Here is a 15,266-nt window from a genome sequence, read left to right on the forward strand (position 1 = left end):
CCTCCCGCCCGCCCCTCCCCCAGGCGTTGCCCCCTGAGGCAGCAGTCGGGCGGCTGTGGCGGGGGGAGAAGGGAGGGGGGCGCGCGGGGCCCTTTATTAAGACGAATGCAAATTACCCGTAATTATCTCCGCCACCCCGCCCGCAGCGATGCCGCGGGGCTCCCCGCAGCCTCAGCCGGGGCCTGGCGGTGGCAGGGGGGGACGGAGCCGCTGTTGGGGCTGCACCTGGTGGCAGGCGGGGATGAGGGCATTGAGGGGGCGCAGGGCGGTGTGGTGCGGGCAGCGACCCCACAGCGAGATGAGGGGGAAAGGAGAGAAACTCAGGGCACCCCTAAAGCAGGGGGTCGGCCATCCCAGGAGCTGTGGGCAGCAAATATGTGTGGGGTGGCTGCTGGTCCTGTGGCACCCCCTGGCTCTGAGTCCCTCGGTTCAGCCTTTGTGCTGCCAAAGTCCACGCTGGCGCTGGTATGGATGCACCCACGGGGGATGAATCTCCCTGAGCACACCTGGCTTGGGAGGGTGGAGAATGAGGGGAGGTTTGGGTCCGGTTGCAATGCGGTGTGGGAATAACCGCACGCCATCAGGTCGGGTGTCTCTGGTGAGCTGGAGATGAGCAGTGAGGGTGGTCCCAGGTCCATGCTCCTCTGCCGCTCGCCTTGCCCCGTGTCCCAGCTGCAAGCCTAGTTGACGGAGATGTTGATCTCTGGTCCTTGGCGATGCATCAGCTCAGACTGGAGGGAGAAGGGAGAGAGGGGTGAGGCTGGCAGAGCCAGGAGAGCCAACCCTGGCCGCTGCCAGCAGCCTGACCCAGCGGCTGGCCCAGGCTGCCACGTGAAGCACTGAGCATCGCCGTGGCATGGCGTGAGCTGAGCCCGTGGCCTGGCTTTGCTGCAGTCCCTGCTCCTGTGCTGCTTCCCAGACGCAAGCACTCATGGCTTTGGTACAATTTCAGCTGGGCTCCACGTCTTGTGCTGAGGCTGTTGGCTCTCCCTGCCTCTCCGGGCTGCAGATGCCACTGCCCTGAGCTGCACGCCCAGGCCAGGCTCAGCCTCAGCACCAACACGCCCATGGCGACAACAACAAAAGAGCACAGCTCCCAGGACATCACCCACCTCCTCGGTGTCGCTTTCCTCCTCCTCGTGTTTCCGGGGCAGTTTCCCCTCTGCCTCCTTCCTGCCTGGTTCAGGCATGATGCTGTCCAGCCAGCTCAGGTCGTGCAGGGAGAAGATGCGCTCCAGCCCCTTCCGGATCCCCACCAGGGCTAGCAGCTGGGGCCAGGGCAAAGTGCAGGTCAGCAGGGCACAGCGCTCAGGGCTGGGGCACCGCATGGCACTGCCCACGTGGATGCAGGTCAGGGTGGGTGCGTGGCTTTGCTCTGGTCGCCGGCAGTGCTGTCTGGCTACCGGCTGTGTCTTACCATCACCGGGAAGATAATGGCAGCCACCGTGGACTTGAGGACCCAGAGCACAGCCAAGCACAGGACCTGGATGGCTGTGAAGAGGTGGACGCGTCGCAGGGGCACGTGGCGGAGGTAGAGGAGGTCGGGCTGGTGCTTGGCTGGCATCAGGAACAACCGCACCCGGTCCGTGAACTGCAGCAAGAGGACAGCAGGCTCCTCACGTACATGGCGCAGGGAAGGGCATTGTTGGCACCTCCAGCTTCCCGGCAGCTGCCACCTCCCTCCCTGTCGTGAGCACTCGCCAGCTAGCCCAGAGGGGCGCCAGGAGTTGCCCCTGCGGCTGCCCACAGGGTCTGTGAGAGGTGAATTTGTCTGAGCAGGGCTGCCAGGCGAGGCACAACATCGCTCCAAACCAAGGAAGCTCTTTCAAGGGAAGCGTTTAGAAACAACTCAAGCTTGTCCAAAGTGCAACCAAGAAATGATAACCCCTTGACTTCCCGGCCTGAGCCCACAGCACCTCCCTGCAATCATGTTCTCATTGTGAGCTGGACGACTCTTCCCTTCTTGCAGGAAACTGCTCCTGCATTTAATGCAGCACAGCCCTCCCCACCCCCGGGCTCCCCGAGCAAAGGGAGGAGGGAGGATTCCCAGCTTATCCAGAACAGGGGAATTGCAAGGAAAAAGTACCATTTAGAGGAAAAAATAAATAAATAAAGGTCCCCTGGTCCCCTGCTCTGCTTGCAGCTCCCAGACACACCGCGGGGACGTGCTCCCCTGCAGCTGTGGAGAGCAGGTCTGGGCCATCCACTGTTCCTCTGCTTCTCCCAAACTACCTGATCCACCAGTGCAGCAGTTGCTCATGTGCCCCCACATCCCAGATGCCTCTTTCCCTTTCCTCTGACCCTTACAGGCCCCTCTTTGCCCCACTGCCTTGGGCGTGTGGGTTCAGTGCTGCACTGCAACTTGCACGGATGCAGAATCCAGGCTTTGTGCCACGCAGCAAAGTAAAAGCTGGTATCGAGCAAACCCCTGCATCCCCCAAACAGTACCCACAGGCTTCCCCAGAGCAGTCCAGAGGCGTGCTCTGTGCAGCCCCACTCACCTGGATGCTGTTCAGAGCCACCACCCCCATGTGCAGGAAGACCCCATACAGCACCGGCATTGGGATGTACTGCAAAACAGCAGGGAGAGGCTTCAGCAGGCTGTGATCTGCGCTCGCCGAGCTTTGTTTCCCTTAAGAACAGCCTGCGTATTTGGCCATGACATTTGCTCACTTCCAAGAGCACAATTTCATGTCTTTTTGCTTATATGATGGATCCGAGGGCTAGGTGTGTTCCTGTCTGTTTTGGAAACCAATGCAACCAATTTCCATCTTCAGAGAGGGGACGCTCACACCGGGTGTCCTCATGTTCCAGCACATGGCAGGAGCCATCCAATGCTGGAGCTAAGGCACCAAGCCACTTGGAGATGTGTCTTGGGGCTTAAGATTTATTAATAGCAGGGTGGCTGGCAAAGCAAAGGCAGGTTTTGGCCTGGGATGGGTGCCTGAAGGGCCGTAACTGAGCTCTGTGATATGGCACCGGGGCCGGCTGCGGCTGGAGGGGTTTGGGAACCACCAGCCCACGGCCCCGGCCTTGCTGCCTGCATGCACTCCTCTCTGACTTCAGAAAGGAGGCAAAAAACCCTTGGAGGCCAAAACCAGCAGCTGCTTTCCGTACCTTGAGAATGGGTGCCATGAAGATGGAGACTCCTGTGAGGATGAAGACTGCCAGCCCCGTCAGCCTCTGCTCCCTGCGGGCGGTGGCACGTGTGTCACACGAGGCTCGGGGCTCCCTCAGGCACCCACAGCCCCTGCCTGCCCCCAGGAATCCAACTGGGTCCCTGCGGAGGCTTTTTCATTTTGCTGGTGGTGGCAGCACGTGGGGGCGGCACACAGCAGCGCCCCTGGGCTTCGGGGAGCCTCTCCCAACCACCGAGCCCCACCAGGCACTGCTGGGGGGCTCAGGGGCTTCCCCACGGACTCACGAGCAGTCCCAAAGCTTGGTGCCAGCTCTGCTGACTGCTGCGGGTACCTGGCACTGCAGCCACAGGCAGGAGGGACAGGGGAGCCACCCAAAATTGGGGTGCTGTGGGGGACGAGCTCAGACCATACCGGATGCCCAGGAACTCAGGCTGCTCTCCCGGCGCTGAGGTTGTGCTCTCCTTCCTGAGGCTGTCCATGTGCGCCAAGGAGATGACGGTGGCCGACACGTACCAGGGGAGGCCCGTCACAGAGGTGACGATCATCAGCAGGGAGACGCAGAGGAGGTCCAGGTGAAAGCCTGCCCCTTTCTGCAACGAGGAAGGGCAGGGTTGGGGGTGAGCTGTGGCTCGTGGCAGCACCACGGGGCTGGAGGGCTCCCACAGGGGGCAAGGCGCTGTCCCGGAGGATGGCAGACCCGGGGGCTGTCCCCACCGGCCAGCAGGGCGGGTGTGTGTCCATGGTAAGGCCCCACTGAGTCCCCAGCTGCCCAGCTTGTCCCAGGGCTCAGATGTGGGGTACAGCAGGGTGCTCCCCATCCACGGCTGGCCCCACAGGCAGCCCCTGCCCATCCTCTGCCCCCCGCTCACCTTCAGCTTGTACTCCTTGCGGTTGAGGATGACAGCCGTGATCTGCTGGTCCATGAAAATGAGGATGGTGACGAGGACGGCGGGCACGGCGGCTGCCAGGCAGACCCACCAGGGGTTGGCTCCGAAGGGGAGGACAATCCAACCCCGGGTGGGGTTCGTGGGCTACGGGAGGCAGAAGGATCATGCTGGCTGACGTGATGCCACAGCAGGGTGAAGAGACCAGCCCGTGGGTGCCCGAACTGGAGCAACACGGGTACCTGCGGATGGTCTTTGCTGGGTGGCCTGACTCACCCGGCTGCCCTACCAGGACACCCCGGCTCCGTCTGAGCAGGCACCACGAGCGAGTGCCAGGAGCTGGGCACACCTAGGGCAGCACGTGCCCTGCCGGGACACGGGCTGTGGGGGCAGAGGCTAAGTGGTGGGTAGAAAGGGAGATGCTGCGAGTCTGATGACAGGGAGCCACCAGTGCCCAAGGCCCTCGCAGGAGGTGGCAGCACACGTGGGCGACAGTCCAGCTCCTGGAAGAGGCTGAGCCTGCTCCTTAGCGCTGCCAATCCCTCTCCACACCCAGGGTGGGGAGCCCAAGCCCAGGCTTGAGCTCGTGCCTCCAGCTCCAGCACGAGCCGTAGCATGAGGCGGTTGTCCCATGTGAGCAGGACTGGGCCAGGTGATTTACAGAGCGCAGGAGCTGCGGCTCGGCCCCTTGTGTGCAGGGGAGGAACCTACACTGATGCCATGCCACCAATCCGCCCTGCATTTCCACCCAGACCACACTGACGGGAAAGACACCAGCAGCAACGTGAAGAGCTGAGCTCCTAGGCATTGGCATGGCAAATCCCCGCGGCCTTTGGGCATCCAGGCTCCCCGGCTGCCCAGAGTGGGTTTGGCATGCCAACGCCTGCTGCTCCAGCTGCTTCTCCTGTTGTCCACAGGGACTACACTCCCTGCGCTACACCAGGGCTGGGTAGGCTACACCTGCTTCCCACGGAGGAGGGATGCCAGCTCTTCTGGGCAGCCCCCTGTCTCCTCTCTCCTCCAAGGCCCCCTCGATTTGTGAGACAATGCTGGAGACAGTCGAGGAGCTGTGGAGATGAGCAGGCAGGCTCCTGTCAGCGAGGGCGAGCCCTCCAGCACCCGCGGTGTGCGTGGGACGTGCCTGGGCTGGCCTGGAGCAAGCAAGTCGTAGCAAAGGCTCCATTCTTCTACAGATCCTCCCTCCTCCGGGCTGAGACCTTGCACAAGCCGCAGCAGCCCCCTGCCCTGGTGTCTTCCCCCACCCAGCGGTGCCTGGGCAGCGCTGTGTGCCCAAAAGGCCAGGCAAGGCCCACAGCCCCTGCCCTGCGTGCACCTCTTTGAAGGTGCTGCCAATTCCCCGCCTGCCAGTCACCTTCAGCTCGCTGGGAACGAGGAGCTTGGGGGTCTCCAGGCCAAGGGCCACGTCGATGGCACAGAAGATGAGGATGGCCAGGATGATGGAGAAGTCGCTCACCAGCTTCCGAAGCTGCCGTGCCACAGACAGGGAGGCTTTTACCAGGGCTGGCCGGGGACCATCCCCAAAACAGCCACGGTGTGGGGAACCATCCGTGCACCCCAGAAACACGGCTGGGGGCCACTTACCCCTGTGGGAAAGTAGCGGCTGCTCTTGAAGTGCTTGAGCGCTGTGCAGCAGAGGAAGGTGCCCCCGAAGAGCAGGAAGGACAGGAGGGTGACATCAGGCACGTAGTGGCAGCTGGTCCCCAGGAGCTGCCCTCCTCGGCTCAGGCACTGCGCCCGGCTCAGCCAGGCGGGGGCTGCGGGAGGCTGCGGGGATGCAGGGAGGGAGCAGGAGGAAAGGGGCCAGGGATGCGGGCACCCAGAGCCCGAGGGCCACGGTGGGCAGCCCTGCATCCTCCCCAAGGAGAAGGGTCCGTACCTCATGCAGGGCTGTGGGCGAAGGGAGCGCTGTGTCGGTGGCATTCCCTGCCCAGATGTGGCCTGCGGGAGAGTGGTGGGAGTCAGTGCCCCGGGGCTGGGCTTGGGGCAGCCAGGACCCCGCTCCTGTGGCATCCCCGGGGGGATCTGAGCTGCTCTGGCTGCCCAGGCAGGGCTTTTGGGACCCCCGAGGCCTGGAGATGTCTCTGGGCAGCAGAGGGAGAGGCTGATCGGCAGCTGTGTGAAGGGGCTGGAGCCAAGCTGTACAGGATGCATCCCTGGCACAGCCCCTCGCAGACCCTGCAAGGCTTTCTCCCCCCATCCCCAGGCTGCAGGAGCTGGGCTGTGCTCATCGGGGCACTCCAACCGAGGTGACACAGGTTGAGTGAGGGGTGGATGGATGGTGTCTCTGCCCTGATTCCAGCCACAGCTCACAGAGGGGCTCAGCAGGGGTCCCTGGCATGGGGCAGTGTCAATGGGGCTGTCACCAGAGTCAGGAAGGCAGCCCCCATATCCCGCTGGGATATGCCCAGAGCAGCCAAAGAGGCAGGATGAGGGTGAGCCAGACAGCCCTCATCTTCCTTGGGGACCACAGCAATCCCTGGGGCCAAACCTAGCCCCTGGACAAGGCAGGGCTGTGCTCTGTGGTGCCTGGGACGTGCTGTGCTCACCTGCCTCACCTCCCTTGTTCCTGCTCTGGGACAGGCTGGTGGAGACCAGTCCACAGCAGAAAACATTGAGGCTGCCGGGCTGGGGCTGTGCCACAAGCCGTGAGGTCCCTGTGCAGGTACAGCCCCACGAACACGGCCAGGGCAGCCTGGGCTCACCTGGGCTGGACAGGTTGCAGGAGCAGCTGTACAAGGTGACATCGTCGGTTCGGTAGTGCCAGTTGATGGGGAAGGCTTCTGCCAGGCTCAGCATCTTCTTCAGGGAGTCGTAGATGAAGATCAGGCTGATGAGAGCACAGAAGCCTTCCTCGGTGAAGCGGGTGAAGTACTGCACCAGGTGGCTCGCTTCAGTGGCCACCAAGACCAGGCCGAAGAAGGCCACCCAGAGCCCGATCCAGAGGCGAAACTCCAGGTAGTCCAGGCTGTAGTCCCTAGCAGGAAGGGTGACCCAGCTCCTCAGTACGGCACAGACACAGGAAGGTAACCATGCCAGGGGATGGTGGCAGCAGGGGTATGTCCCCCGAGGAGCCCCCCTCAGCGCAGCCCTTACTCGCTGAAGGAGAAGAGGAGGCGCTCGAAGACCAGCACGGGCCCAGTGCTGCTCAGGATGGTCAGGGGCTGGCCGGAAAAGAGGCAGAAAATGGAGCCAGCAAAAGCAGTGCCCAGGAAGCTCTCCAGCACGCCCTGCAACGCAAATAGATGGGGCTGCAGCTCCCCTGGGCCCACCGTGGGGCAGCACACCAGAACACCACCAGCCCCATCTGTGCCTGCAGGCTGTGTCTTGAGGCAGCTGCCATCCCTCATCCTTCCTGGAGCAGGGGAAGCCCCAGAGTGCGGGGCCCTAGCTTGGCACTGGGGCCCTGGGAAGGCCAGGGAAGGGCAAACTATTGTCCAAAGACAGTGTTTAAAATGCACAGGCCTGGCCATCACTCCACGGGCACCAACAGAAGGTGGTGCCTCATGAGGTCCTGCAACCTGGGCAAGTGGTGCATGAGCAGGGAGGTTTGTGTTGTGCTTCCCCTGGCAGCCCTGCCCTCGGGACGCTCATTGCCAGGCAAGCCCCACATGCCTACCCTGTGGCATGGTTCACGCCCAGCCTGGCACCCCGTGAGCACACTGACCTGCATGTTGGCTGTTGCGTCCCCCAGCATGCCCCCAAAGGTGATGGCATTGGTGACAGTCGCCAGGTAGATGTAGAGAACTGCTGAGAGGCACTGGATGTGCAGGGCGTCAGAGAAATCGCTCCTGTACCAAGGTGCCTTCCTCCGGATGTCTCGGACCAGCCCCCCAAAGAGCCTACAGCCAGAAGGTTGTGAGAGGAAAGAGGTCTCAGAGCACTGATGGCCAGAGCCCCACCAGAGAGCTGCTGGTCCCTTCCCTTGGAGCTAGCAGCCAGCACGGTTTGGAGGTGGTGGCTCTGGCAAACGCACTGGGGAGGACCTTTGAACTGCCCAGCTAAGCTAGGGTTGATGGAGCAGGTGAAGGCCTGCTCCATGGCAAGATAACCTTTCTGTCCACGCACTCACCTCCCTGTCCTCTCCAGCTCCTCACTGAAGTGCTGGTGGCCCAGGCCAGGTCTGTCCTCTGCTGCTGCCGTGCTCCCATTGCAGTGAGGTTTCCTCTCCCGCAGGTGCATGGAGATCCTGAGGCAGAGCCAGGGAAGCCTGAGCAGGTAGGCTACAGACCCTCAGGACACCGATGCATCTAGGAGAGGCTACGAGGGGACAGGAAGGTTGGAGAGGGAAGAGGGTTGTAGGCAGGGCTGGAGGAACCTTGTATATCCCCTGGCAATGAGGAGGAGGAAAAGGATCGGGAGGATGAGGAGGAGAAATTCCCTTCACCAGCCCCTGAATGAGCCCCAGCCGGAGCAGTTCTAGAGGGGGAGCTGGGCAGAGCAGGAGGTGTCCTGCTTGGAGTGTGCTCCAGTTCCACACTCCCAGCAGCTCCTGCACAAACAGTACATCGTGGGGTTTTGCCATTCCCTCACTGTCAAGATCCACATGGGACCACAGGACCAACAGCACTGGGGACCATCGCTGTGATCTGCATCAGCTGGAGACGTGAAGGGGCTTGGCTAGGAGGAGTTCCCTGGCAAAGATTGGCTCCTGGGTGACTTCACCCCCATGGAGACCCAGATTTCAGCATCACAGGCTTGCAGCAGAGATCTTTTGCAGCAGATCTTCCCCCAAGGATACCTCTTGTGTGGAGATGGCAAACAGCTTGGTGGAGGAATTCGGGCACTGGCATCCCATTTCCCAGGAGGAAGCACGGTCAGCTCATCCAGAAACACATCAATCCCTGCAATGATGTCCTCCTGGTTCTTAGCCTGCAGGGCAACCCTTTGGAAGAGCTGTGGTGATACACAGTGGGTTAGCTGTAAAACCCTGCATTCAGCTGCTCAGAGCTCTTCCCCCAGACTCCCAGCCAGGAAAGCACCCATACACTTCATTTCAATGGGTACACCTAGATCCTACAGACCAAGCCAAAATCTTTTTTTTTTTTTTTCCTTATTTCCTTATTTTCTTATTTTCTTGTTTTCTTATCCTAGGCAATGGAAGCTGCCAGCCTTCTCTGTCCCCTGCTTCTCACACTGCAGCCTGCAGAGGAGGAGTCTTGGTGTCCTCAGCTCTGCCCCATTCCACCCCGAGTGCTCAGGACAACTGCTGCACCAGGCTTACCTCGTCTGTCAGCAGTGTGGCCATGGCCCTTCCGATCTCGTGATAGGCTTTCACTTTGGCGTGGGGGCCCAGCAGAATGAAAAGAAACCTGTGGACAGGACAGCAACCCGTGAACATCCCCGTACGAGCAACTTCTCCTGTGGGAGCTTCTTCTGAGGGCAGGCCACCGTGCTGCTGGGATCCCAGGGACAAAGGCTCTGCGAGCTTGAGGGACTGCTGATGCCAAGCAGCCTCCCCTGCACGTGGGCAGGTGGGTGGCTACCCCAAGCAGGAGGCTGGGGGTGGTGGGCAGAAGACAGGACACACGCCTGCTGCCCAGTGCCTAGAAACCACACTCAGCCAGGAGACCACAGGGCACCGGGACCCCAAGGGCTGCAGAAAGGGCTGAGTGGGGTGGGAGGCAGCTCGTTGGGGCACGGGAAGAGTCAGGTGCTTGATGTGTGGGTTCGTGCTCGTGGGGATGTTGCTCGCAGGCAGTCTGCAGGAGCATTACTATCAGGAAGGAGAGCTTGCTAGCTGCATGGGAAGCCAGGTTTGATGGGACTACACGGACATAGGGAGAGAATGGGAAGAGGGCTGAGCCCTTGAAGAAATATGGCTAAAATCCCACACCTCACAGAGAGCTGTGATAGAAAGTCTACAGAGGGGCAGCCAGTCCAGATATTTAACCAAGTTCCCCACTTTTTTTCTAAGACTGCAGAAATCTGTTACTGTCACGATACACAGAGGCTGCAGAGTGGTTACAGCGATCAGACCCAGATCAACATCCAGAAATGGGACAGGGGAACTATTCTGACAGCATGAGCAGGGCCAAGTGTGGCTGAAAAGAGCCTGCTCCAGCCCTGATATGCAATGCCAGTGCTTGAAGCTTCCCAGACCCTGCTCCAAGTAGTAGGAAGGAGAGGAAAGCAGCACAGAGCAGCAGCTGCCTGGGATTGCATTCACATATGTGCATGCATGGAGGCAATGGGAAAACCAGACAGATAAAATCCTAGAGGTGGAACTGGGGGGCTGATAGCCCCGGAATGTTGGCTGCATCCACGTGGCAGCTCAGAGTGGCTGGCAAAGGGGAATGGTGTTACGGGTAATGGGAGGGGTCGGGACAAACTCTCCTGCTCCCGTTTGGGCCCAGAGAGGAAAAAGGGCCATTCAGAAAATATGTGGAAAAGCATTGTTGTCAGCCATATAAAGACACACAGCAGTGCTCCATGAGGATATGCCTCGACATCAAGCCACACAATTCCCATCAAGGAGACTACAGGAGGTGAATGTCCCGCTTCTGTTCATCCTCTGGATGCTCTGGCTGCAGTGGCCAGGAGGTGGCAATGTTCCTCCAGATCCCTGTCTGTCTTAGTGTGCTTCCTAAGGAAGTCCCCAGTTCAGAGGGACACACTGGAACCTCCCTGTTACAGCTTCAAGTGATACACCCTGCAACCACGGCAAAACACCTCTTGCACCCTCTCCTCTCCCTCTATGCTGACAATGCCCCGTACTAGAGCAAGAGACACCCCGCTGCTCTGAAAAGCGTCCGTCAGGCCAGCTTGGCAGGAAAGAGAAAGGCTCCCCAAAATCTGAAACCCTTTCCAGCCTTGATGCTCCTGGGGAGGAAGCTGAGTGCATCCAGACTCTCCTAGGGAGTTCAGGTGGGGACAACACAGGGGTCGACTCCCCCAGCAGCCTGGCAGCTGCTGGCACTGCTCTCAGCACTTCCCAGCTGCAGTGAACTAAGCTCCTGAGGGACTCTGGAAAGCTGGAGTCAGGCAGTGAGTCAGGGCTCTGGGACTGCGCAGGCTCCTTGTGTGGCTTTGGGTGTCTTCCCCTTGGCTTTCACCAGGTGAGTCTAGGCATTGGTGCTTAGCTCAAGTGGTTGTTCTGTGCTGCATGGTCCAGAGCTTGAGGGATGCAGGAGCGAGCGGGGACACAGACCACAGAGGGGACTGCAGGGCTGGAAAAGGGGCTTGTGTGGCCAGCAAAGGGCCACTAGCCAAGCTCCAGTTACCTGCTGGGGAGAGCAACTTCAGTCAGTGAGCCAAGTGCCGCCACCTCCCTTAAACGAACAAAGACAGTAAACGGCTTCTTCAGGAAGTCAACTTCACCAACCATAACGTTGGCAACTTCGGCCCCTGGTGGGAGCTTCTTCTTAAATCGGTTCCTCAGCTGAAATGACACGGAAAGGAAAGTCCGTGTAGGATGACACCTGCCACAGCACTGTCACAGCTAAGGCTTTCCCTCTGCTCAGCAGCTGGAACTCAGGATGTGACGGCTGCCCAGGGGCCAGGGAACTTCTTGCAATGAAACCAAGCTGCTGCAGCACTTCCAGCTGCCAGCCTTGTCAGCTGCACTGTGCACCTGCCTGGCCATCTCCTTGGGGCATCATGGCCTGGGGACTCCCTACCTCCCTCAGAGATGACACATCAGGAAGGCTTGGATCTGCAGTGACACACACAGGCCTATCCCGTAACAGTAATGCCATTAGTGGGCAGAATTTTTCAGCCCACTTTGGGTTTGAGGCCAAGAAATGCATCCGCTGCTTGGAAAAAAATTGACTACGTCCACCGAGACCCTGATCCTGGCTCCCTCCTGCCTCCATTCCTGCCTTACCTGCTCCTTGAGAGGCGTTTCTGAGAGCTGGGCTCTGGGCTGAGGGCAGTTTTTGGCCTTCCCTGAGGAAAAAAAAAGGCAGCAAAATACATGTGCAAGCAAAATCTCAGCATGGGTATTGCCCCAGGTAGGTGGCCCAGAGGCAGCAGAGACACAGCAGGAGGGACAGTGGCTGGGCCGTGAGCGACTCAGCTCCCAGCATGGGCACGGCCAGGTGCCAGGCGTTACCTCTGCAGGGACTGAGGCCGAGGTCAGCGAGTGCCAGCAGTGGGGATTTGGTGGCTTGGTGCCGCGGCTGGAGGAGCAGCAGAGCTGCCAGCCGGTCCCTCAGCTCAGGCGGCAGCACCCAGTTGTCGGGCTGCCTGCAAAGCGCCTTGTCTGCAACAAGGACAGGGTTAGCTTAGCTCCCTGTGCTATCCCAGCCACGGGGCTCTGCCAGAGAAAAGCCCCCTTTGCTGGCCTGGCAGAGCCTCTTTGGCTACCCGGCAATCCTGTGTCACGGCTTTCAGTGAGGGATCTCCTGGTGGCCTGGCCCCTCTCCCAGAGGGAGCTCATCCTCTGAGGAGACCTTTACGTTTCCCACGTACCAATTATTTCCTTGACACTGTGGGCATGCAGATCCAGGAGCACTGTCCCCTTCTGCAGGCACGTCCTCAGCTCGAAGAGGCTGTGCAGGGGGAGGGCTGGGATGTGGGGCATGCTCCAGCGCTCCCCTCCATCCTCCACCTTCTCCTCGAACTTTATCCACCTACCCAGGAAGAATTACAGGGTCAGTGGCACAAAGTGGGCTGCTCTGGGGTCCCGTGCCCAGCAGCAGGAGCTGATCTCAGCATGGGGCTAGACCAGGTGGGATGGGTTTTTGGGGCCCGGGGCTGGCAGTGTGGGTGGCTGGTGGCAGGAGCAACCCGGGCAGGTACATCCCTACCCCTGCCACCTCACACCTTGCTCCGAGTTCCTGCCTGGAGGAATTTCACCCATCCCTGTAGCTAGCAGTGCTCGCTGGCAGTCAGAAGAGACGTGTTCTGAGGCATTTACCCTGAACAGGCCGTGCCAAATATTTGCAGCCCAGCACACACAGAGCTTCCCTTTGTCCCACCAGCACGCGGCGCGGTGCGAGCGTGCCCTGCGGGCCCAGTGCTGGCCGTTCCTCCAGGCAGGCTCAGGAGGGGCCCATGGTGGCTGAGGCGGAGCCTGGGGCACAGCCATGCTGGCAGAGGACAGAGGAGATCGCCCAGCACACTCACTTTTGGCTTTTGGGCAGTGGCACCCACTTCTCCTCCATACCCTCTGGCCCCCGCTGCTGCCAGAGCCCCCTTTCACACACATCATCCCTCCCATGCTGCGGAGGGGTGGCATGGCGAGGGGACACATCCTGGCCACGCTCCTACCCCACACCAGCACATGGCTGGGCCTGGCTCCTCTCCGCTGGTGCCTCAGCCCCAGGGCCTCATTCCCTCCTTGGCCTGAGCTGCCCCAGCCAGCCCTGAGCTCCAGCTACTCCTCCGCTCCCAGCTCTCCCCCTCGGGTTGTTTCTGCCTCCTGCTGCCTCAGGCACCTGAGCCATTTCCACATCCTACTCCTTCCTTCTCCCTATGTCCCAGGTCCACCCTGGCAGTGCTGCCCTATGGCCAAAGCATTTTTCCAGGCCTTTCTTCCATGCTCTCAAAAAGAAATCAAATCGTCTCCCAGGCCTTCAGGTTGTGTGTGCAGGGATCACGGCCGAAGGCCTAGCCCCCGTGCTGGGCTGAGACCCAACTCCTCCATGCTGTCCCAGAATTTTTGAGGAGGGCAGCACGCCCCCATTTTCACCAGCAGTTTCTGAGAAGGTTGCAGCCACTTCTCGGGAAGAGCTGCCCAGTGTTGCTGGACTGCTCGTGGTCTGCACCCAGGCTTTGCCCCTGACGCCAGTGCAGTGCAGGGTACATCCTTCTCCCCAGCTCTTCTACGACACTTACTTTCCCCGTTTTCCCACAGTGATCTTGCTGCTATGCTTTCAGTTCTGCTTCAGCTGTGCCAGGCCAGTGCTCAAAGACAGCGAGCAATGGAGCACTGTCCCGTCACCAGCTTGCAGCATAGATGCTGAGGCCATGGAGAGGCAGGAAATGCAGAAGCAGAACTGAGGAAATACTTGTGTCAGCACTGTGCAAAGACAGGGTCACTGTCTGCACCTTGCCTGACACTGTGTCCTCACGGCTGGTGGAAACTTTCAGATGAAATGAGTCACGCAAAATTGGGAAGAAGAATTTCCTGGAAGACATAGCACGGGCACCGGAGGGGGGAGAGCAAACTGAGCATCCCTGTTGTTGAGGACCCATTACATGCCAGAGTAAGGCAGGGGACTTGCCCAGCAGACAGCTCAGCACTGCTGGAGCACTTAGCAGTTTAAAGACCATTTCACCCTGGGTTCCCCAAGCATCACCAGCTGGCCCGACCACAGCACGAGTGCCTACCTGGCTGTCTCTTTCCACTCCAGGCCTGCCGGGGTGCTGAGCAGCTCGTTGAGCTGGATGAACAGCAGTGGACACTTTCTGTCCCCCACCTCTTCCTGTTGCAGGATGGCACGGACTCGCTCTGCTGCTGAGGAGATGCTTGAGGCAAAGATGCTGCCACTGACCACTGGGTAGAGGACATCGGAGCTGCTGCTCGGGGTGTCTTCGTGCCTGAGCTGTGGGTGGGCATCTGCTGCCTGGGGAGCTGCACTGTCCGGCCCAGGCACTTGGTCTGTCATTGTGACCAGTGACTGGGAGCCACATGCACCAGCTCTGCTGGGTGCTCACTCTTCTGGAGCTGCTGGCATCTTGCTCATCTCGCCCTTATAAAAGCTGTGAGCCAGTTCAAACTGGCCACAGACTAACAGCCAGGAGCCAAACCCCAAACAGCATTATCAAAATACAGTGGCTAGCCCTGAAAACCTTGGTGTCTCTGGCTCCCACTGCTCCTAGTCACCAACCTGGGCACCCCTGGGGACCCCAGGTCTGCCACCAGCTGCTTTAAACCTGGGCTTGTGGGTGACACGGCCCATCCTTACCCACCTCGCTTGCTGCTGGGGACAATGACAAGAGCCAGATAACCATCGTGATGACTCTGTGATTGCTGCAGTGAGGGTGAGATTGGGCTTTCCTGGTTAAATGCCAGAACCCACCACCAATACCTGTGCCCACTCTCCGCACGGTGTGTGGGAGGAAGGAGCACACGGCCCCATGGCAGTGTTTGCTGGGGAGGGGGATGTGGCACCGTGCTCTTCCCTTGCTGGCATGGGGCAACGGGGATGTGCGACAGGCAAAGATGTGTCACCGCTGAGGAAATCCAGAGTGGAGCAAGAGGGAGCCTCTGGCAGATGAGGAGCTGCTGGCGGGCTCCCGGCAGAAGGTGAACAGTGCGTCATGAGTGGCGACAAGG

At 60.2% G+C, this 15,266-nt stretch overlaps 1 protein-coding gene across 1 annotated transcript; it reads right to left on the reverse strand.

Moving 5' to 3' along the window:
• Positions 1 to 54: 54 nt before the first annotated feature.
• On the reverse strand, positions 55 to 14,620 carry SLC4A9 (solute carrier family 4 member 9). The gene is made up of 21 exons (XM_084535507.1): positions 14,318 to 14,620; positions 12,455 to 12,615; positions 12,096 to 12,245; positions 11,868 to 11,929; positions 11,266 to 11,423; positions 9,267 to 9,354; positions 8,784 to 8,938; positions 8,115 to 8,231; positions 7,710 to 7,884; positions 7,139 to 7,272; positions 6,748 to 7,019; positions 5,922 to 5,983; positions 5,627 to 5,809; positions 5,397 to 5,510; positions 4,010 to 4,171; positions 3,552 to 3,730; positions 3,118 to 3,190; positions 2,502 to 2,570; positions 1,418 to 1,591; positions 1,113 to 1,268; positions 55 to 731 (listed from the first exon to the last, which is right to left on the reverse strand). Exons 1-21 carry the CDS (start codon positions 14,593 to 14,595, stop codon positions 681 to 683), a joined length of 2,973 nt encoding a protein of 990 aa, XP_084391633.1. The 5' UTR covers positions 14,596 to 14,620; the 3' UTR covers positions 55 to 680.
• Positions 14,621 to 15,266: the final 646 nt, after the last annotated feature.

Source organism: Aythya ferina (genome assembly GCF_964211825.1).
Source record: "Aythya ferina genome assembly, chromosome: 14".
Taxonomy (NCBI): domain Eukaryota; kingdom Metazoa; phylum Chordata; class Aves; order Anseriformes; family Anatidae; genus Aythya; species Aythya ferina.